The sequence below is a fragment of the Taudactylus pleione genome, unplaced genomic scaffold (genome assembly GCF_031769625.1).
Source record: "Taudactylus pleione unplaced genomic scaffold, aTauple2 ptg000309l, whole genome shotgun sequence".
Taxonomy (NCBI): domain Eukaryota; kingdom Metazoa; phylum Chordata; class Amphibia; order Anura; family Myobatrachidae; genus Taudactylus; species Taudactylus pleione.
The window spans coordinates 5,611,368-5,635,519 of record NW_028284710.1 but is presented as its reverse complement, the minus strand read 5'-3'; the positions used below and the strand labels follow the sequence as shown (position 1 = coordinate 5,635,519).

General features: G+C 45.9%; 1 protein-coding gene across 3 annotated transcripts in view; it reads left to right on the top strand.

The window, feature by feature from the left end:
- AHRR (aryl hydrocarbon receptor repressor) overlaps positions 1-24,152 on the top strand; it is a 459,962-nt gene that overhangs the window by 386,851 nt on the left and 48,959 nt on the right. For all 3 annotated transcript variants that reach the window (XM_088442311.1, XM_088442309.1, XM_088442310.1), the window contains one exon: positions 835-968. In XM_088442311.1, the coding sequence (XP_088298437.1) occupies positions 835-968 (134 nt within the window). The remainder of the gene's footprint in view (positions 1-834; positions 969-24,152) is intronic.

Sequence of the window (24,152 nt, the reverse complement as noted above, 5' to 3'; positions counted from 1 at the left end):
TTATAGTTTATATTAAGCTCTTGCAGTGCTCTATGTAACAGGGCCTGATCAATATATTTTAATTGTATTGATTGCTTTGGACATTCTGCTGTTGGAATTGAAGGTAACACCCTCTCTCCTGTTCCCATAGAAATGAAATATATCCATTGGAAGCAGTTAGACTCTTTGCTGTATACATGGAGTAATTAGCAGCCTTGTGACACTACCTTTAGTGGGTAGCTGGAGAAAACCTTTATATGTTTCTTTACTGGAAAAACTGAAATGAGGAAGACTTGGGCAGTTCTCACTTCAGCTGCCAGTTCCAACATTAAATTGATAGCATTCAGAATGAATCAAAAATAAAATGTTATTTCTATCATGCTATGAGATTAAATTAATAGTATTCACATTTAACAAATAGACCTATTTCCCCAGAATCTGCACTGACAAAAAGCATCCCTGAAATAATGCATTTGGCTGTTTCATTATCCAGATCAGGGCTGTAACTAGGGTAGTGCCACCAGTGGCATGGCACAGGGCACCGCAGGGCAGGGGGCGCTGTTTGGGCCTGTCAATTTTCCTGTTTATCATTATTCTCACTTGTAGCTTTCTCTTCTTTTATCCCCAGCATCTCCTGGCCTCCCCTATCTCTTCCCTAGCCTTTCCCCATGAGCCCATGGCCCTTTTTCAGGTGCCCTATCTTAAGTCCTTATTTAAAAAATAGGGGAGGGAGGCGCCAATGCTCTCTCTGGCACAGGGCACCAAAAAGTCTAGTTACGGCTCTGATCCAGATTACTGTGCACTTGTTAATCGTGTGTCAGATTCTCATCCCTCATATGACTTCTCATTACGCAGGAGAAGACGTCTTCATCAGAAAACTGTTCAAAGCACAAGAGTCAGACCCCAGCACCTCAGAGTACTCCTCATTTCTCAATAGATGCTTTGTTTGCCGAGTCCGCTGCCTCTTGGATAGCACTTCTGGATTTCTGGTGAGCTAAGGAACAAATCAACCTAATAATATATTATGTGTACAAATAGCAGAAAAAAACAAATAATAATATTAATTAAATGTTATGAGGCCTATTTATCAAGGTTTTTTTTAATAAAATGATGTAGAAACTGCAGTTTCTGCATAAAGTTATGAATTGTTACTATATAGTAATAGCTTAATACAGGAGATGTAACAGAAATCTGCTACAAAAGGCTTATTACTACTGCTGCAGACCACAGACCCCATTATTATCAATGATGACTACGGTGTGACCCCTACATAGCAAACTCCTCAAATGGTGTAAACCACTTACGCAGGCATTCTTGCTTGGTCTCCTGCAGCCTCCGTCCGGCTGTGGATGGCAACGCTGTATGCTTGCACAATGTCAGATTCCCCGGAGGAGTCCTATGATAATGTGACAGAATTCTCCAATGTGACCGGGATATAAATCGCGGGGACAGTGATTATCGCTACCGCTGTCCCTGTGAATTACAGAGTGGGAAATTTTAAAGAATCTTTAAAAATCCCAATGCGATACGGACTGTTAATATTCCTGGCACTGCCATGATTATCAATGCCTATGCCCTGTAGATATTTTAATTTGTGCACTTAACAAACTAACCATTTCAGTACACTGCAAAATATTTTCATTGAGAATATATATGAAAATGAATTTATTCTGTACCAGCATTAGAAACTAGGCATGTAAACTCAGAGGACTATAGTTTATTTTTATCATGCAGTTATTATTACAGAGCACAATGTCACTACAGTAATGTAGGGGTATATGAAGATGGAAACAACTTATGTCTTCCCTTCAGTTGTAACCTCAGAACTGCTGCACAGAAACATAAACATAGTACAAATATTAGTAATACACAGGGTACAAAGAAAAATCTTCTGTTTGAATTTACATTTTGCTATGGAAACGTTAAACATACAACTGTGACTATAGCAGGAACTAGTGACCTCTATTCACAGCTCTGACTGTTCAGCTCACACCTAGCATGGATTCCGCCACACACAACCTTCTCCTCAATATTGTTTCCTCTTTATAATTCCCACATGCATGCGTACACACCCGCGGTATGATCATCCTCCTAATGTCTTATTTACAGAAGGAGCATTTTGCTGTCAGATCATGATATAATATGTATGTTAGTAGAACATATCTTTAAAAACTTTTACAGATTTCTTTATACATAATACATAGGGGGAGATTTAATAAAGCTTGGAGAGAGATAAAATTGGAGACAAGTAGCACCAACCAATCAGCTCCTAACTGTCACTTTACAGGCTGTTTGAAAAATGACAGTAATGAGCTGATTGGTTGGTGCTATTTATCGCCAATTTTATCTCTCTCCAAGCTTTATTAAATCTCCCCCCATAATCCTTAACTTATTTCTGCAACTGCATTAAATGAAAAGTCTATTTATACTCAAACCTCTACTCCAGAGTTTCCCAAACTCTACCACTACAGTCCATGTTTTGAGGATATCCATGCTTGAGCACAGGTGACTTAATTAGTACATCAGTCAATTTGATTTAACCGTGTAGACTCAAGCATAGATATCCTTAAAACCTGGACTGCAATGGCAGAGTTTGGGAAACTGTCCTCTATCTATGATTTGTCAGGGCTCTCTGCATGTGTTATCCACCAAGCATTGTGCTAACAACATCAGTGCCACCTGTACATGATCAGATATGTGCTGCTTAATAATCTCCAAAATATTATTTTACCCACCTGTGCTCAGCACAAGGGAATGTTTCTTTGTTATCCCTCTGTTTTATATATGGAGTTAGCTACATCTTTGTCCCCTCTCTATCATATTCCCAGGATTTGCCTTATATGGTAAAATCCCTGTGACATCATATTCCACCCCCATGATATAAAAAAAATCTGTGATCATTATGCCACACCCCCAAGGTTATATTGGCAAGTATTAGAATTCAATAAGATTGCTAAAAGAATTATAGTTAAGACACGTCCATTAGTGGCAGCTGTATTGAACATTGAGCTCTGCAAGTAGACATACTACACCTTTTATAGAAGCTAGGTAAAGCCCTCTAACAATATTTTTTTATACAATCATCTTTAAATATTTACATAAGGCAAAGTTATAATAAATACAAATTATAGCTAAAGTTCCTTTAAATAGAGTCATCAGAGATTCAGTGCACCATTGAATATTCACTAAGAGTAGCATACTAAATATAAACTTTCTATACAAGTTAAAGTACATACACATTTATTTTACTCCTTATCAATTAAGTTGTGACATACTGTAAATATGTCATTTTTTTTATCAATGCAGCCTATATAATTCCCTGCCTTGCTCAAATGTATTATTTTGTGCAAATAAGGTAAGCATGTATAATGCATAATGATAAGGTTAGCATGTAAATAACCTCTCTGGGAGTAATTGGTTTCATAAACATGAGGGATCATTTATAGCTGCATTCCAAATCTCTAGTAGTAGAGTGCATCTAGTTTTCTTCCTAGTACAGTAATACAGAGTAATACATGATAGAAAAATAACCTACTGTATGTCCATTTATTCAAAGAATGCTACGTGAGGGCTTTTCACATTTGTTGAATTTGGGTGTTTTAGAGTCTGGGCTAGTTCTATGGCAAGAATTTAGGGTCATTTTCATCGTTTATTAGGAATTAGTACCAATAATTAGAATTTGTAGTCACCACATACCACAGCAATACAGTAAGAAATTAAGCATCACCTTAAGGCATCCCTGCAATGTGTAAGAATTACTGTAAATTGATCACCAAGGTAAATACTTTACTACTGGGTTTGAACCCCGGCTAGGGGTGTGCACCAGCCACTTTTCGTGTTTTGTGTTTTGGTTTTGGATCTGGATCTTTTTTCGTGTTTTGGATCTGGATTGGTTTTGCCAAAACCACCCTTCCGTGTTTTGGGTTCTGGGTTTTGTGTTTTGGATCTGTATTTTTTTTAAAAAAAAGCATAAAAACAGCTAAAATCACAGAATTTGTGGGTTTTTCTGCTCCTATGCTATTATTAACCTCAATAACCTTAATTTCCACTCATTTCCAGTCTATTCTGAACACCTCACACCTCACAATAGTGTTTTTATGTCCAAAAGGTTGCACCGAGGTATTTGGATGACTATGCTAAGCGACACGAGTGGGCAGCACAAACACGTGACCCATCTAGGAGTGATACTGCAGTGGCAGACAGGATGGCAGTTTGAAAAACTAGGCCCCAAACTGTACATAGTGCAAAGAAAAAAAAGAGGTGCAAGATGGAATTGTCCTTGGGCCCTCCCACCCACCCTTATGTTGTATAAACAGGACATGCACACTTTAACAAACCAATCATTTCAGCGCCAGGGTCTGCCACACAACTGTGGCTGAAATGATTGGTTCGTTTGGGCCCCCACAAAACAAGCTGGCAATTAATCTGTCCCTGCACAAACTTGCTCTACGGAGGCAAGATGTCGTCTCCATCCTCATCCACCGATTCCTCACCCTCGCAAGTGTTGTGTACATCCTCATCCTCACATTAACTCGTCCCCGCTGGAATCCACCACCACAGGTCCCTCTGTACGTTCTGGAGGCTGGTCTCCCTGGAAGAGTTGTTAATTCATTTTTATGAACATCATCTTCTCCACATTTTGTGGAAGCAACCTCCTACGCCTTTCGCTGACAAGGTTCCCGGCTGCACTAATCACTCTTTCGGAGTACACACTGGAGGGGGGCAACTCAGGTAAAATAGAGCCAGTTTGTACAGGGGCCTCCAAATTGCCTCTTTTTCCTGCCAGTACAGGTACAGACTGTCTGACATGCCTACTTGGATGCTGTCACCGATGTAATCCTCCACCATTCTGTCTATGGTGACAGTATCATATGTAGTGACAGTAGACATGTCAGAAATTGTTGCCAGGTCCTTCAGTCCGGACCAGATGTCCAAACTTGGTCTTGCCTGCCCTGCATCACCACCAGCAGGTTGCTTAGGATACCTACGCTTTTTCCTGGCAGCCCCAGTTGCGGGAGAAAATGAAGAAGGAGCTGTTGACGTGTCACGTTCCGCTTCAGCTGACAGTGTTTTCACCAGCAGGTCTTTGCACCTCTGCAGGCTTGTGTCGGCCGGAAAGAGAGACACCACATAGGCTTTAAACCTAGGATCGAGCACGGTGGCCAAAATGTAGTGGTCTGATTTCAACAGATTGACCAGCCTGGAATCCTGGCAAAGCGAATGAAGGGCTTCATCCACAAGTCCCACATGCCGAGCGGAATCGCTCCGTCTTAGCTCCTCCTTCACATTCTCCAGCTGCTTCTGCAAAAGCCTGATGAGGGGAATGACCTGACTCAAGCTGGCAGTGTCTGAACTGACTTCACGTGTGGCAAGTTCGAAGGGCTGGAGAACCTTGCACAACACGGAAATCATTCTCCACTGCGCTTGAGTCAGGTGCATACCCCCTCCTTTGCCTATGTCATAGGTGGATGTATAGGCTTGAATGGCCTTTTGCAGCTCCTCCATCCTCTGAAGCATATAGAGGGTTGAGTTCCACCGCGTCACAACCTCTTGCTTCAGGTGATGGCGGGGCAGGTTCAAGAGTGTTTGCTGGCGCTCCAGTCTTCGGCACGCAGTCACTGAATGGCGAAAGTGGCCAGAAATTTTTCAGGCTACTAAAAAGCGTCTTCTGCACGCCCCTGTCGCTTTTCAGAAAATTCTGCACCACCAAGTTTATTGTGTGAGCAAAACATGGGACGTGCTGGAATTTGCCCAGATGTAATGCCCGCACAATATTGGTGGCGTTGTCAGATATCACAAATCCCCAGGAGAGTCTAAGTGGGGTAAGCCACTGGGCGATGATTTCCTTCAGTTTCTCTAAGAGGTTGTCGGCGGTGTGCCTCTTACTGAAACCGGTGATACACAGCGTAGCCTGCCTTGGAACGAGCTGGCGTTTCTGAGATGCTGCTACTGGTGATGCTGCTGCTGTTGCTGCATAAGGTGATACATCTACCCAGTGGGCTGTCACAGTCATATAGTCCTTAGTCTGCCCTGTTCCACTTGTCCACATGTCCGTGGTTAAGTGGACATTGGGTACAACCGCATTTTTCAGGACACTGAGGACACTTTTTCTGACGTTTCTGTACAGTCCCGGTATCGCCTGCCTAGTGAAGTGGAATCTAGACGGGATTTGGAACCGGGGACACACTACCTCCATCAATTGTCTAAATCCCACTGCACTAATGGCGGATACTGGACGCACGTCTAACACCAACATAGCAGTCAAGGCCTCAGTTATACGTTTTGCTTCAGGATGACTGCTGTCGTACTTCATCCTCCTCGCTAAGGACTGTTGGAGGGTCAATTGTTTAGTAAAAGTAGTGGTGTTCCTACTTCCTCTCTGGGATGATGAATGACTCCCAGCAGCAGCAACAGCAGCAGCGGCAGCAGGAGGCGTAGCAATGCAGGATCCTCCGGAGGAATCCCGGATAGGAGAGTCAGTCATGCCAGTGACATGGCCTGCAGGACTACTTCCGATCCTGACTAAGGAGGAAATTGACAAGGAGGGAGTTGACAGTGTGGTTTGCAGGCGCTTGGATACAACAGGACAACGGGATTTAGGTGTCCCTGGACTGCTTACAGTCTTAGCCAAAGTTTCTGAACTTGACAGTAACTTTTTATGAACGCGCTGCAGGTGACGTATAAGGGAGGATGTTCCTAGGTGGTTAACGTCCCTACCCCTACTTATTTCACCTTTACATACGGTACATATGGCAAGACAGTTGTTGTCCGGAATTTGGATAGAAATATTGCCATACCAAAGAGGTGGAATGTTTAGTCTTCTGCCCAGGCATGACTGTGATGGGCTTTTTCATCCCACGGACAACAACTGTCTCCCCCAGAGCCTGATTTAAACAAACAACATCACCATCAGAATCCTCCTCGCCAACTTCCTCCTCAGCGCCAGCTACACCAGTATCCTCATCCTGTTGTACTTCAACAGCGACATCTTCAATTTGCATATCAGCAAGTGGACTGTGGGTGCTCCTTTCAGCACTTGCAGGGAGCGTGCAAATGGTGGAAAGAGCCACCTCTTCCCGTCAAGTGCTGGGAAGGTCAGGCATCGCAACCGCCACCACACTTGGACTCTCCTTGGGGATTTGTGATATTTTCTTATAACGCACAGTTCTTCGCTATGCTTTTGGCAGCTTAACTCGCTTGATATTTTTAGCGGGAGGAGGGCTTCCATCGTCATGTGAAGCTGAACCACTAGTTATGAACATAGGGAAAGACCTTAGCCGTTCCTTGCCACTCCGTGTCGTAAATGGCATATTGGCAAGTTTACGTTTCTCTTCAGATGATTTAAATGTTTTTTTCAAGGACATTTTCCTGAACTTTGTAATTTGGGATTGTATGTGCCCTCTACTATGACATTGGGCATTGGCCTTGGCAGACGACGTTGATGGCATGTTATCGTCTATGTCATGACTAGTGGCAGCAGCTTCAGCACTAGGAGGAAGTGGTTCTTGATCTGTCAGTATTTTATTTTTATCGGAGAAAGTTTGGTCCTCCATTTATGTTATATTGATACATACGTGCGGCTAAGGCGCACACAAACACAGAAAAGAATTTTTTATTTTTGTTGGAGACTAGTGCACTTTGTGGGTTACACCACCGTTTAAGAAATGATCCAGCCGGCCCTTTACTTATGGGACACAGGCGAACGCTTGGCGCTGCTCCTTTGTTGATGCACGTGCAGCCACAGTGCACACAATTCACAAACACAGAAAATATTTTTTTATTTTGTTTGGAGTGCCCTTTGGGGGTTACAGCACCCTTTAACAGACAAGCCAGCCGGCCCTTTACTTATGGGACACAGGCGCACGCTTGGCACTGCTCCTTTGTTGATGCACGTGCAGCCACAGTGCACACAATTCACAAACACAGAAAATATTTTTTTATTTTGTTTGGAGTGCACTTTTGGGGTTACAGCACCCTTTAACGGTCAAGCCAGCCGGCCCTTTACCTATGACACAGGCGCTACGCTTGGCACTACTTTGTTGATGCACGTGCGGCTACTGCGCACACAATTCACAAACACAAAAATATATATTTTCTTATTTTGTTTGGAGTGCCCTTTGGGGGTTACAGCACCCTTTAATGGTCAAGCCAGCCGACCCTTTACCTATGACACAGGCGCTACGCTTCGCACTACTTTGTTGATGCACGTGCGCCTACTGCGCACACAATTCACAAACACAATAAAATATATTTTTTTATTTTGTTTGGAGTGCCCTTTGGGGGTTACAGCACCCTTTAATGGTCAAGCCAGCCGGCCCTTTACCTATGACACAGGCGCACGCTTGGCACTACTTTGTTGATGCACGTGCGGCTACTGCGCACACAATTCACAAACACAAAAAAATATATTGTTTTATTTTTGTTGGAGACTAGTGCACTTTGTGGGTTACACCACCGTTTAAGAAATGATCCAGCCGGCCCTTTACTTATGGGACACAGGCGAACGCTTGGCGCTGCTCCTTTGTTGATGCACGTGCGGCTACTGCGCACACAATTCACAAACACAAAAAAATATATTTTTTTATTTTGTTTGGAGTGCCCTTTGGGGGTTACAGCACCCTTTAGCGGTCAAGCCAGCCGGCCCTTTACCTATGGGACACAGGCGCACGCTTGGCGCTGCTCCTTTGTTGATGCACGTGCAGTCACAGTGCACACAATTCACAAACACAGAAAATATATATTTTTTTTGTTTGGAGTGTACTTTGGGGGTTACAGCACCCTTTAACGGACAAGCCAGCCGGCCTTTTACTTATGGGACACAGGCGCACGCTTGGCGCTGCTCCTTTGTTGATGCACGTGCAGCCACAGTGCACACAATTCACAAACACAGAAAATATATATTTTTTTTGTTTGGAGTCTACTTTGGGGTTACAGCACCCTTTAACGGACAAGCCAGCCGGCCCTTTACTTATGGGACACAGGCGCAAGCTTGGCGCTGCTCCTTTGTTGATGCACGTGCAGCCACAGTGCACACAATTCACAAACACAGAAAATATTTTTTTATTTTGTTTGGAGTGCACTTTGGAGGCTACAGCACCCTTTAACGGTCAAGCCAGCCGGCCCTTTACCTATGACACAGGCACTACGCTTGGCACTACTTTGTTGATGCACGTGCGGCTACTGCACACACAATTCACAAATACAAAAAAATATATTTTTTTATTTTGTTTGGAGTGCCCTTTGGGGGTTACAGCACCCTTTAGTGGTCAAGCCAGCCGGCCCTTTACCTATGGGACACAGGCGCACGCTTGGCACTGCTCCTTTGTTGATGCACGTGCAGCCACAGTGCACACAGGGCCTGATTCAGACCCACTCGCGAGCGGCTGTCCGCTCGCAAGTGGGTCGATGTTATGCACTGAGCATGCGCACGATGGAGGGAGCTCCGTCGTGCGCATGCGCCAGACGCGACGAGCGAAGGAAAGTCCTTCGCTCGTTGTGTCCGATCAAAGGGGGCGTGCTGTCAATGTTGATTGACAGCACGCCCCCTTTGGTGGGCGTGCCGGGGGCGTGCCTCCCTGACGGGGGCGTTCCCACGGGAACGCCTCCCGTCAGAAGCCGGCCCACTGACATCACTAGTGATGTCAGTGGGAGTGATTTTGGCTCTGATAGAGCCAAAATCACTCCGGAGCTTGCGGTTGAAAACCTCAACCGCAGGCTCCGGCTCGCAATTTCGATGGTCGCGATGGTCTCGACCATCGCGGCCATCAAAAAGCACGCTCGTATAGCCTGTGGGTGGTGACCCACAGCTATACGAGCGTCCAGGAGGACGCTCCATGAAAATGGAGCCCGGCCCTCATTCAGAGCGTGCGCTCTGCTCAGAGCGTACGGCTCTGAATGAGGGCCACAATTCACAAACACAGAAAATATTTTTTTTTTTGTTTGGAGTGTACTTTGGGGGTTACAGCACCCTTTAACGGACAAGCCAGCCGGCCTTTTACTTATGGGACACAGGCGCACGCTTGGCGCTGCTCCTTTGTTGATGCACGTGCAGCCACAGTGCACACAATTCACAAACACAGAAAATATATATTTTTTTTGTTTGGAGTGTACTTTGGGGGTTACAGCACCCTTTAACGGACAAGCCAGCTGGCCTTTTACTTATGGGACACAGGCGCACGCTTGGCGCTGCTCCTTTGTTGATGCACGTGCAGCCACAGTGCACACAATTCACAAACACAGAAAATATTTTTTATTTTGTTTGGAGTGCACTTTGGAGGCTACAGCACCCTTTAACGGTCAAGCCAGCCGGCCCTTTACCTATGACACAGGCACTATGCTTGGCACTACTTTGTTGATGCACGTGCGGCTACTGCACACACAATTCACAAATACAAAAAAATATTTTTTTTTATTTTGTTTGGAGTGCCCTTTGGGGGTTACAGCACCCTTTAACGGACAAGCCAGCTGGCCCTTTTACTTATGGGACACAGGCGCACGCTTGGCGCTGCTCCTTTGTTGATGCACGTGCAGCCACAGTGCACACAATTCACAAACACAGAAAATATTTTTTTATTTTGTTTGGAGTGCACTTTGGGGGTTACAGCACCCTTTAATGGTCAAGCCAGCCGGCCCTTTACTTATGACACAGGCGCACGCTTGGCGCTACTGTGTTGATGCACGTGCGGCTACTGCGCACACAATTCACAAACACAGAAAAAATATTAATTTTTTTTGCACTTGGGGGGAGCACCCCTGATGGACAGAGCACCCCCTGGACAACACTACAGCACCCCTTTAGGACTGGGACACTACACAGGACTTTGGAGTGGACACAGCCCCTATGGACAACTGACTGCACAACACAGTCCAGCCAGCCCCTATGGACTTTGGAGGAGTGGACACAGCCCCTATGGACAACAGCAGCACAGCACAACACAGCCAGCCCCTATGGACAACAGCAGCACAGCGCAGCGCAGCACAGCACAGCACAACACTACACTGCACTACACTACACTACACAGCTAGCCCTAACTCCCACCCTCCCTCTTCACTGTCCACAGCCGAGTGAGAAAATGGCGCCGATGCGGGTACCTTATATAGAATCCAAAACCCGCGAGACCCGGAAGGCAGGATGATGACGTTTTGCCTCGATTTCAGATCCGAGTCAGGCGGGAAAAGTCGAGCCTGACTCTGATCGGCCTCGGATCGGGGGGGCTCGGGGGGGTTCGGATTTCAGAAATCCAAAGCCGCTCACCCCTAACCCCGGCAGCCCTACTCTACATGTGCAGGCTACTGACTGTGCATGTGCTAGCAGAGATTACCGGGAAGGCTGCAATGGTGTTGCTACCCTCATATACAAATCAATGGAGCTGCTTTTGCAAACGAAAATGGAGGTATGGCAGCAGATATTGGAGATGCTGCGTTCCCCCTTCCTAAATCCTGGGGATACATATTTTTTTGGGTATCTACTGAAAATGCTTGTTTCAATAGATTTCTCGCAACATTCCTTTAATATACCCCTTAGTCTTGTATTGAAGGTGTGGGATTCAGCTTGGGAGGAGTTCATATTTAGGATTTGGACTAATTCTCCCAGGAAGAAAATTAATTGTGGGCCCATATCAATTACCCATTTGGCCAAGTCATCAAAACAGCCTTACACCAACAGCATTGCAGATAATTCAATTGCCTCCCCATGAGTGAAGAATCTATGGCCCAGTTTCACTGACTGTAAGTTTGTTACTGCTAATCTGACAGTTTGACAGTAGTTCCCCAGTCACACATGTGATTTATGCAGGGCTGGCCCGAGCCTATGTTTTGTTTGGTAAGCAAATATAAATTGTGTTGCCCCTTAGTGGAATAAACAATATTATATTTATATAAAGTGCTATGGACCTATGTATTAATAATCGTTGCACTGCTGTGATTATTACTAGCCTGTATTGCGATGTATATTTTCATATATGCCCGGTATGTACTAAAGTTAACTCGCAAGGTTGGCGGTAGCGATAACTGCTGTCTCTCCAAGTTACTTCCCCAGGATTTTGGAGGAGACTTTCACATTTGTGAAAGACCCCTCTGGGGGAATCTGGTACTGCGCATCTGCACAGTGTCAGATTCGGGAGCCAAACAGAGGCTGTGGGAGAGGAATTGTGGAGAATGCCTCCACTGTACTAACAAATACAAATGTGGAAAATGCCAAAGGGGGGGAATACGTTAAATAGCCAGTATGTACACAAGAGGGACAAAGTGGCTATTTTTTTTTTTAATCATTTCACTTTTAGGTACATATTTAATTAGCAGCGATGTGCGGTGGCGCACATCAACACTTGTTATGGTATTGCAACATTACAGATTTTCCTGAGCATCTCTATGAGGAAAAATCTGTGATGCTGCTGTACTCAAGGTGTCGGAAAAACACTAATTGAATTGCTCCTCAAAATAGCATTCAAAGATTGCTCTCAAAGTATCCCAAACCTGTTCTCAAAACATATTGAGTACCAGACATTGATGTTCATGAACACTACAGGGAATGCTAAATTTACATGAAGCAAAGACATGAAAGAAAGTGTGTGTATACAAGTCCATTCACTTTTTGTGGTTACCACTGTCAAGTGGACGCTAAGAAAGCTTTAGAAAAAAAATGTGAACATCTGATTTCAAGTCCCTTGGATACTGGCGTTCGTAATAAAAAAAAGAGACAGGGACAGGTCTATCAAAAGACAAAAAATATGGACGTGTATCATTAGCTCATCCCAGAGACCATTAAATAAGACAGCACATTATAAAGGGAAACCAGGCACATCTCATGTTATCACATCCACTACACAGAACACCTTTATTATGCTGTCCTATGAACACCTGGCAGTTACACCACAAAGGTGCATTTTACTTCTCCAACCACATATTTAGTGATCTGAGCAGACACTAGTACCTCATTGTGCAACAACAACACTATCATGTACATATACTGGTTACTTAGTTTTAGCATCACCAGGGCCGGCAACAGAGATCTCGGTGCCCGGTACACTGATGTCTCTGGGGACCCCACCTTCTCACCACCAGCCCCGACCTCGCACCCACACATAACTCCCCTGCATGTGTGATATGTGAAGAATGATAATGTTAACTGAAAGATAAACGCCAGACTTTAAATAAAGTAAAAATACTATGACTTACCACAATTGATGATGCAGGCAGGTCTTGATCACAGTGCTGTAGATGCCTCAGGGGTAGGATGGATGGTGTCTGTAGCCAGCCACCCTTAGTCCTCAGCCCCTCATCACCTTCCTCAGCCCAAAAGTCCCTTATCACCTTCCTCTGCCTCACACCCTCATCACCATCCTCATACCACCATCACCTTCCTTAGCCCACAACCACCTTCACCTTCCTCAGCCCTTAGTCCCATCACCTTCCTCAGTCCCCTTCACTTTCCCCAGCCCTCAGCCCCCTTCACCTCCCCAGCATCCTTCACCTTCCCCAGCATCCGTAACCTTCCCCAGCATCCATCACCTTTCCCAGCCCCCTTCACCTTCCCCAGCATCTGTCACCTTTCCCAGTCCTCAGCCCTCTTCACCTTCCTCAGCCACCGCCACCTTCTTCAGCCGCTGCCCCCAGCCCCGTCCCCTTCCTCCGCACCCAGCCCCTCACCACCGCAGTGCAGTGACAGCCCACTGTGTGCCTGGCAGACGGGGATGATGTGCGGCGGCGTGACATTATGACGTCACGCCGCCGCCGCATTGTTTACTGGAAAGGTCATGTCCGGCCCGGGTCAGATCAGAGTTACAGGCAAGTCGAGCCCAGCACTGCCCAGGCCAAACTACAAAAGAGCTGGGCGGCAGATATGGGTACCGGCGGCCACGGATGGAGCACTGAGTCTGCCGTCCGCTGCCCCGCTTTGTGTCCGTCTGGGCCTTGGGGCCCCTCTGGACCTGAGGGCCCGGTACGGGTGTACCCTTAGTTCCCCTGTCACCGTGCCTGAGCATTACAGCACATAATATGCATTAGTAATACTACTTGTAATACAGGTAAAACGTATAGAGACTATGTATTTGCAGTGCACAACACAGCCTCTATGTCCCCAGGACACTATGAGATCTCTGGGGTCCCCAGATACTGGCCATAGATCATAGCCAGATCGGTCTTATGGAGGAAGAGGCATCTGCAATGTTTGAAGAGCATCACTCGTGGGTATGCTGCCCCTCACCCAGAGGCGTCACTAGTGTTGGTGTCACCCGGTGCTATAACTCATGGTGACACCCCCCCCCACCCCACCAAAAAAAAAAAAAAAAATTGATGCGCAGCTCCGCAAACTCTCCCCAAATACCAGTCCAGCAGACACATTTACACAATGCCCCCAGTAGTGGTGCCCCGTATGTAGTGCCCCTTATGCAGTGCCCCTATGCAATGTCCCCAGTGGTAATGCCCCCTAATAGTGCCCCCAGCGGTAGTGGTAATGCCCCTTATAGTAGTGCCCCCTATAGTAGTGACCCCAATATTAATGCCCTCAGTAGAAATGCCCCTAGTAGTAATGCCCCCATTAGTAGTGCCATCAAAAGTAATGCTCCCTGTAGTAGTGCCCCCATTAGTAATGCCCCCTAATAGTGCCCACAATGGTAGTGGTAATGCCCCCTATAATATTACCCCCAGAAGTAATGCCCCCTATTGTATTGCATAGAGTGTAACAGTGACTGCCAGATAATGCAGAGAGCATCGTAGTAACCGCCAGATAATGCAGAGAGCATCGTAGTAACCGCCAGATAATGCAGAGCGCGTCATGGTAACCGCCAGATAATGCAGAGAGCATCGTAGTAACCGCCAGATAATACACAGAGCGTCATGGTAACCGCCAGATAATTCAGAGAGCATTGTAGTAACCGCCAGATAATGCAGAGAGCGTCATGGTAACCGCCAGATAATTCAGAGAGCATTGTAGTAACCGCCAGATAATGCAGAGAGCGTCATGGTAACCGCCAGATAATTCAGAGAGCATTGTAGTAACCGCCAGATAATGCAGAGAGCGTCATGGTAACCGCCAGATAATTCAGAGAGCATTGTAGTAACCGCCAGATAATGCAGAGAGCGTCCAGGTAACCGCCAGATAATTCAGAGAGCATTGTAGTAACCGCCAGATAATGCAGAGAGCGTCATGGTAACCACCAGATAATTCAGAGAGCGTCATGGTAACCGCCAGATAATTCAGAGAGCATTGTAGTAACCGCCAGATAAAGCAGAGAGCGTCATGGTAACCGCCAGATAATTCAGAGAGCATTGTAGTAACCGCCAGATAATGCAGAGAGCGTCATGGTAACCGCCATATAATTCAGAGAGCATTGTAGTAACCGCCAGATAATACAGAGAGCGTCATGGTAACCGCCAGATAATTCAGAGAGCATTGTAGTAACCGCCAGATAATGCAGAGACCATCATTGACCCACATATAACCCATAACATGAATACACCCCTTATAAATACAGAAACACAATGAGTATACCCACGCACATACATTAATACACCATCCCCAGCATAGACACTCTCTCCTCACTGAATTACTTACTTCCCATTACACCTACTGTATACATTATACCATAGTCACTGTGCTGGCTGCTGCTGCTGCACTGTATGCTGTCTCCCAGCTCCTTCTCATCCGCTCTGACTGGGAGGTCAGAGGGTCACGCTGGGAAGAAGCAGGGACCGTGTACAAACTACTTGTCAGTATTCAAGTGTAATCAACAGTGTCTGAATACACTTGTAAACTGGCAAATGTTTTGTAGACTGTCCCTGCCTGCTCCCAGCGTGACGGATCTGTAAGGCAGGGAGTGAGCTGATTCACTGAAGAGAGGAGGAGCAGAAGCTCAGCTGCCATCCACCCCGGCGGCTTCAGTCAGGCTGATCGTCTTTACACTGTTTACAGCAGGTAATCAGCCCCGTGCCTCTAGCGCTCCCTCCCCCCTCATATGTAGGGGACTGTATGAAGAGCACAGCCGCACTTACTGTATAGCTGCCGCTGGCTGTCTCACTGTGACAGGCGCAGCGGCAGCCGGCAGAAGTAAAAGCTGTCTCAGCAGCTGCTGCAGGGAGAGCGCCTCTCCAGCCTGGCGTCTCCCTGCAGTGCAGGCTCTGCTAAGCGGGGGGCGGGGATGAGTCGGATTTTGGTGTCACCCCCTTAGAGGGTGACACCCGTTGCGGCCCGCACCCACCGCACCCCCCTTGTGACGCCACTGCCCTCACCGCAGAAGTGCTCAGTGGTCACTGATGGAGCCACGTGAGCTGCACTCACTGAATCCTGTAGCAGTATAGTAGATTTTCTGTGTAGCTGTTCAGCCGCCTGACCCTCCCTGATGGTGCTGGGAGACACCGTTGGACATGACCCAGCCAGCCTGCCGGCAGCAGGGGCAACGCGGGAGAGTGACACACAGGTCCGGAGGAAGAACGCACGGCGCTGTGCGCCAATCAGTGGGGTCAGTGTCCGGTGTGAGCGGGGGACCAAGTGAGTGAGTGACGGTGGCTCATTGTCATTGTCTGCAGCAGCGTCGTATGACACGTCGGGCTGTGGCGCCCTGCTCAATGTGGTGCCTCAAGCAGCCACATACACGGCGTAATGGTAGGGCTGGCCCTGGGCTTATGACCAGAGCCATAACTAGACTTTTTGGTGCCCTGTGCCAGAAAGAGCATTGGAGCCCCCTATTTTTCAATAGGGACATAAGACATGCACCCAAAGAAGGGGCGTTGTCTCATGGGAAACGGCCATGACAAATCTGATTTGTCCCTTACGATGATGAAGGGTACAGATCCCGTTGTACCACTGTTATCCAAATACAGTGGGAATCCAATGGCTGCAGTGAAGATACACAATAATTATGCAGTATAACTCCCCAGCTCTAGATGTAGGAGAACGCGGGTGAAGCTGCACCTGCAGCAGAATATGACCATTGTAACAGTCATGCACAAGCCTGGAGCTGCAGTGTACATCACCAGCTGAAGGTATAGAAAGAATGCTGCTTGTAGTGTATATGCAGCAAATTTCAGCGGCAGGGTGATCCATGTATGTACCCTGCCAGCAGCTGAACTCACTGGCCAAGGTACTCTAGGGCATATCCTGCAGCTAACTGAATTCCCCCCTTACTGTCATTTTCCTAGAACAGTTTATAGAATGCCAGTTAAAAGCTGATTTGTTGCTATGGGCCACTTCTCTACTATATCTCTCTCGAAAGTTTTATACATCTCCCCCAGGGCAATGGTGTACCTATAATGGGTGCAGGATGTGCGATGCACACGGGACCCTGGGTCCAAAGGGGCCCACACCGCACACCCTGCACCCATATATAGTTACACTTCCCTCTCTGCAGTCTCCAGAGTGCTGCTTAGTCTCACCCTACTACACTAATAGACATATTTAATGACAGATTACTTTTCACTGGCTATTATATCTGACACAATACCTGTTACTGATCAGTATTGCTGGCACTCCACATTCTATTGGGTAATATTACAAGTAAATTATATATCATACTGAGCATACCTACCAACCTTCCCAGTTATGATTTTATAAAGCTGTTCCACAATCAAATTTGTCGTCCCCAAGTACCTGAGCCCATCAGAGCTCTCGACGCTCCTGAGCATAATTTCAGATTCACAAAGGATAGGTCTAACCTTTGTAATAACAATGTTTGCATCTCACTGCTACCACTTGAGCTGATATAAGAGCGCCACACTGAATATGCCAAGTAACAGCAGTACAGTAAGAATATGTGTATATGCAACAGTGCCCAGAATAGAAACCAACTTTCTCTAGAGAATAAAGGAAACTATTGGTTCAATTATCTTAAAGCATTCCCAAGACAGCCTACTTATCTGTACCTGAAAACGTTTTAATTCTTAGAACTAATTCCAGACACAGGAATAAATCAGTGAAATAATTTCAGAAATGTATAAAATAAGTATCCAGAGTAGCTACTATTAATCCTGTATCATCTTGTAACTTTCGGTGAATTCCAGCACTTTTTTGTCTGTGTACTGGAGCCTTTTTTCAGCAAAAATGACCTGTTACTGATAAGAAAACAAATGAATGGGGCTAATGATTATTCTAGTTTCAGTGTAGTTCAGAATTATGCAACATCCCCATCTAGTGGAGAAAACTGCAGTTCTACTTTATAATACCTCTTTTCCACCAAAAACCCAGGTCCGGCCTGGGTTTTTGGACATGGTTCCAACCCTGATCAGACCCAGGTCAGACCCATTTACACTGCACCTTCGATCTGGGTTACTCCCAGGTCAGCCCTGTTCACACTGAACTCAGGTCTGCCCTACTAAACCTGTGAGGTCATAAAAAGTGGGAAGTGAATGCTCCACAACCACCAATCAGCTCATTTTAGACATGACCCAGGTCAGATAACCCTGGTTGCACCGTTTACACTGCACCATTACCCAGGTCCATCCTGGGTCCAACCCTGGTAGCTACCTGGGTTGGATTGCTGGGTCACTTGACCTGGGTTATTTTTCAGGGACCCTTTTACACTGAGCTGCGACCCGGGTAGACCCAGCAAAAACCCAGGTTTTTGCTCTGGTGTAAAAGGGGTATTACTGTGCATGCATATGTATAGAAGAGATGTAGTCAGGATGGAGGCGGTCAAAATGCCGACCGCCGAAATCTCAACAGTGAAAGCCCGGCATGGGACTACAGATAGGCGTCTAAATACCGACGCCTATCATTAGCCACATGCCGAAATCCAGAACGTACATAGGTAAGCCAGGCGTCGGGAGCTCTTAGCCGCGAGGGGGGGGGGTTAGGTTTAGGCACTCCTGGAAGGATTTAGAATTAGGGTGCAAGGGAGGGGGGGTTAGGTTTAGGCACCCCTGGGGGGGTTAGGGTTAGGCACCACTAAGGGAGGGTTAGGGTTAGGGGGGGAGAGGGGAGGGTTAGGGTACTTACCCTAGTCGTGATCTTCATCTGCTGGCCTTCCGGCGTTGGGATTTCATCCACCGGGCTGAGATCCAGCGGTGTTACATACCAAATCCGTATAGAGGGCCTGATTCAGTAAGGATCGCAATCGTGCCTAATTGCAGCCAGGATCGCAGTTGCAATCCGTACTGAATCAGGCCCAGAATTCATTATTTAAAAATGATGGGGCGCATTTCTCAATAAATATTTGCACAAATATTTAGTATCCCACAAATGTATAACAGAGGGACTGCAGCAGATATCTCCGATACCTGCTAAGATCCCTCCATTCCTGCCGGCAGCCGCAACCCCCATCTATGGTGGATGCGATGCTGCTATATTTACCAACTTCCGGAAGATAGCGGTAGCCCGCTGTAGCCTATGGGCTACACATTGCAAAAAGAGGGTAAAGACCTGGCATGCGCAGGATCCCTGGCACAGGAGTGAAGAGACTGATGATGCGGTCACCTCACTCCCAGCACAGTGCAGGGATGAGATCTTTTCGGAGCCCTGTCCTTGCAAGAGCTCAATAATACATTTGGCCGATATGATCGCATCCTGCAATGTGATCATAGGTGCTAATATTGTGCCCAGATCGCATTGCAAATGCAATCATTAATAAATGGGCCCCTAAATATTTGAAGATAGTGACATAATTCTTAAGTATTTTCAATTAACCAAAAATCATCAGCAATTTTATTTATTTTTCAGATTTTAGTTCCTATTTATCAAGATTATCAGCCCCGTTAATTATGCGGAAACAGCAGTTTCTGTATGATTATCACTAATTAACTAAAAGTCATATTTATCACTCCTATGACACAAAAGATCTTGCAGATATCTGCTGCATTAAAAGCAGAACCTTGTGACAATGGGGAGAGAGACATAGAGGAGAAAGAGATGTAAGAGAGATAGACATATGGGGGTTAGAGAGAGACAAGAGCAATAGATGAGGGAGAGAAAGAAAGCGACATAGGAGGGACAGGGAGAGAGAGACAAGGAAGAGAGAGAGATGTAGGATGACAGGGAGAGAGACAAGGAAGAGAGAGAGAGAGAGAGACGTAGGACGACGGAGAGAGAGACAAGGAACAGAGAGATAGAGAAAGAGACAGAGAGAGGGAGAGGAAAAACACTGCAATAACTAGTGACCTGGCAAATGGCAAGTCCAAAATACTATATAATAATAATAATAATAATAATAATAATTCCATATATCAGTGTGTGCTGGGAGCTGTTATTCCTCCTCATAAATCACTGTATTGTACCTTCTACTGTAAATAATAAAAATAACCCACTTTTCAGTGTGTGCTCATAGTTGGTAAATAAATTAACACCGCCTCCCTATACCATCCCTGCCAGTTAGTAGTCTCCCAAGTGGGTCACCACTAGCCTGCTTTCTCATGCTCCCACAGTCACAGCATGGCTGCCATGGAGGAGGCGCAGGCTCCTCTTCCACTGCACTGTGAGGAGCCACCAGTGAGGAAAGGTAAGGGCCATGCGCTGTGGAGAATGATCACGGAGCTGGGGCGGCATGCAAAGCAGGATAGTTGGTTGATGCTGTTATGCAACTAGGAGACTGTGGTGAGTGGCAGAGCCTAAGAATGGGTGACACATGGTGGTGACGAGAGGTAACACACACATAATTTATGATAAAGAGTATTTATATGCATATATTCAGTGACGCATTTCACGATCTTCACAGCTGTAAAACACTTGCATATGTACTAGATTGACCATAGGAGAACAACTGCTTACCATAGACGTGTGCAGGGTCTTGATAAGTGGTGTGCGGGCCACAATCACAATTTTTTATTTTTCACTTTTTTACTGACCTAGTGCCTGTGCCAATCAACCCCCATACCAATACATCTTTATAATAATTTCCTAAGGTCTGTCCCATCTCCACCATGCATGTGTAGTGAGAGCAGGGCAGCACGTACTGCCGCTCTGATGTAAGGATCTGAGCGACTTTGACAAGGGCCAAATTATGATGTCTAGCCGACTTGGTCGGAGCAACTTCAAAACCCCAGGTCTTGTGGGGTGTTCCCAGTATGCAGGGGTAAGAACCTAGCAAGGAAGGACAACCAATGAACCAGCAAGAGGGTCATGGCACCCAGGGCTGATTGACGCTTGTGGGGAGAGAAGGCTAGCCCCTCTGGTCCTATCCCACAGACGAGCTGCTGTAGCAGAAATTGCTGAGGTTATTGTTGGCTATAGACCTGATTTAGAGTTATATGCTAATGCAGCCACTGCTGCGTATGCGTATGCAGCTGCGATGCGAAAATATGCAAATGTCGTAGCTGCTGGGAGATGTATTATGACGCCCATCTGCAGCTTTATAAATCCAAGTATCTGCGTAAAATGTTGCAGCTTCTGCGTTCAAAGACGCAGCATCGATCGCAGAGCATTCGATTGTCACAGTCCTGAGTAGCCCTATGGTCCCGTAGAATGGCCGTAAGAACTGAAGTGCCGGAGCCATATTTCTTGCGTACGGGATTGTCTATGCAGGGTATGACATTGTTCATGACACGTCTGTGTTCTTTTCCACCACTTCCTGTTACCTCCCACAAACGCTCCCTGACTGTCAGTGATACTGAGTGTAAAAAGTCTATGTGAGCGACTGTGGTAATGTACTTTGATGCGTGCGCAGTGCCAATTGTTGCTCAACTGTAAATACACTGGCATAGCTCACGCTCTGAATCAGGCCCTTTTATAGGAAGGTTACACAAAAAACAAATGGATGTTCTTGCACATATTAAATTCCCTTCGTAATCCAGATATTTTACTGTTGTTCATCAATATATTAAGTTATAGTTTACTGCAGTGGTTCTCAAACTCTGTCCTCAGGACCCCACACAGGTCAAGTTTGCCAGGTCACCCAGCAGGTGCACAGGTGTATTCATTACGCACTGACACATTTTAAAAGATCCACAGGTGGAGCTAATTATTTAACTTGCGATTCTGTGGGGAGATCTGGAAAACATGCACTGTTTGGGGTCCTGAGGGCCGAGTTTGAGAACCTTTGGTTACTCGATGTGCTGCGTATATACAGAAAAAGACAACATATGTACACACAGCAAAAGGAAGAGTTTCACAGGTAAGCACACTGAAGGGTTAGGGCACAGTAGATTACATTTAAACATTACATAACCTTTATTAATATTTCTCCAAATGTAGATACAACTCAGATTAGATAGCAAAATATTTTTACATTTTTTTTTTTTAAAGATTAGTGAAAAAAAAGAAAGAATCTGAGATAGCCAAACAAAGGTTGGAACTTGTTAAACAAGTTGGAAAGCGCAACGGAAAAAAAATTACCCAGCTAGAAGAACAGTTCTGCAACTGAGGAAAAGTGCCTTTTGGAAGTGGGAAAAGCAGTAAAGGAAAAGAAGTTGGACTACACCCTGGAATGTGATTCTGGCCATGTTGATACAATTGGTCCATTTACTATTAGTGAGTAAAATCAGAAAAACTCCCCAAAAGAATGATCACAGAAATTGAAATGCCTTGCAGTGGCCTTCAGCTCCCCGTTATGTCTAAATTGTGCAGTTCTCCCAGAGGTTACAGTTTCCAATGATAAAGCTGCACCTAAAATTGGTGATTTAGAGGTGACTAAAACAAATGGTGATCTTTGGTCCCATAAGGCAAAGGCACAAGACATACCGAAGACTGCAAAAATATCTATGGCTTCCCAGGATAAAACTCTCTAATGTGTCCATGTGATCAGGCCCGGCAACAGGGGGGGACTAGGGGCACACCTGTGCCGGGCCTCGAGGTTCTGAGGGTCCCTGGGGCTCAGGGGCACAAAGCACCTTGCCTGGCTGGCCCCGGGCCCCGTCTCACTCGCTTGTACGGAGCGTGGCCGGCGGAGGTTGGATGTCTGGCCAGGGAGATGGGCCGGCGCAGGCATATGGCATCATGGGTACTATGTCATGACGCCGCGTGGCTGCGCCGGCCCATCTCCCTGGCTTCTGTCTACATCCACCACCCACCGAGGAGCAGACTCAGCAGGGAGTCCAGTAGGAGCCGAGCCACCAGCCGGGAATGAATCACTGGCTGCACCGTCCTCCACAGTGCACTGTCTGTCCTAGTGGATGTTAGGGTAAGTGACAGACAGTGTTCATTTCATTTAAATTGACAGTGCAGTGTGCCCCCCTATTATACATATAGGCATATATAGATCTATCTATATAGATAGATCGATCTATATATATATACAGTCAGGTGCATAAATATTGGGACATTGACAGAATTTTCATATTTTGGCCTCTATTCACCACCACAATGGCTTTGAAATGAAACAAACAATATGTGCTTTAACTGCAGACTTTCAGATTTAATTTGAGGGTAATTACATCCAAATCAGGTGAACGGTGTAGGAATTACAACGGTTTCTATATGTGCCTCCCACTTTTTAAGGGGTCAAAAGTAATGGGACAAACTAAACAATCCTAAATCTAACTTTCACTTTTTAATACTTTGTTGCAAATCCTTTGCAGGCAATAACAGCCTGAAGTCTGGAACGCATAGACATCACCAGACAATGGGTTTCATCCCTGGTTATGCTCTGCCAGGCCTCTACTGCAAATGTCTTCATTTCCTGCTTGTTCTTGGGGCATTTTACCTTCAGTTTTGTCTTCATCAAGTGAAATGCATGCTCAATCGGATTCAGGTCAGGGGATTGACTTGGCCATTGCATAACATCCCACTTTTTAGCCTTAAAAAACTCTTTGGTTGCTTTTGCAGTATGCTTCGGGTCATTGTCCATCTGCACTGTGAAGTGCGTCCAATGAGTTCTGAAGCATTTGACTGAATATGAGCATATAATATTGCCCGAAACACTTCAGAATTCATTCTGCTGCTTTTGTCAGCAGTCACATCATCAATAAATACAAGGGAACCAGTTCCATTGGCAGCCATACATGCCCACGCCATGACACTACCACCACCATGCTTCACTGATGAGGTGGTATGTTTTGGATCATGAGCAGTACCTTTCCTTCTCCATACTCTTCACTTCCCATCACTCTGGTACAAGTTGATCTTTGTCTCATCTGTCCATAGGATGTTGTTCCAGAACTGTAATGGCTTTTTTAGATGTTGTTTGGCAAACTCTAATCTGGTCTTCCTGTTTTTGTGGCTCACCAATGGTTTATATCTTGTGGTGAACCCTGTATATTCACTCTTGTGAAGTCTTCTCTTGATTGTTGACTTTGACACATACTGTATACACCTA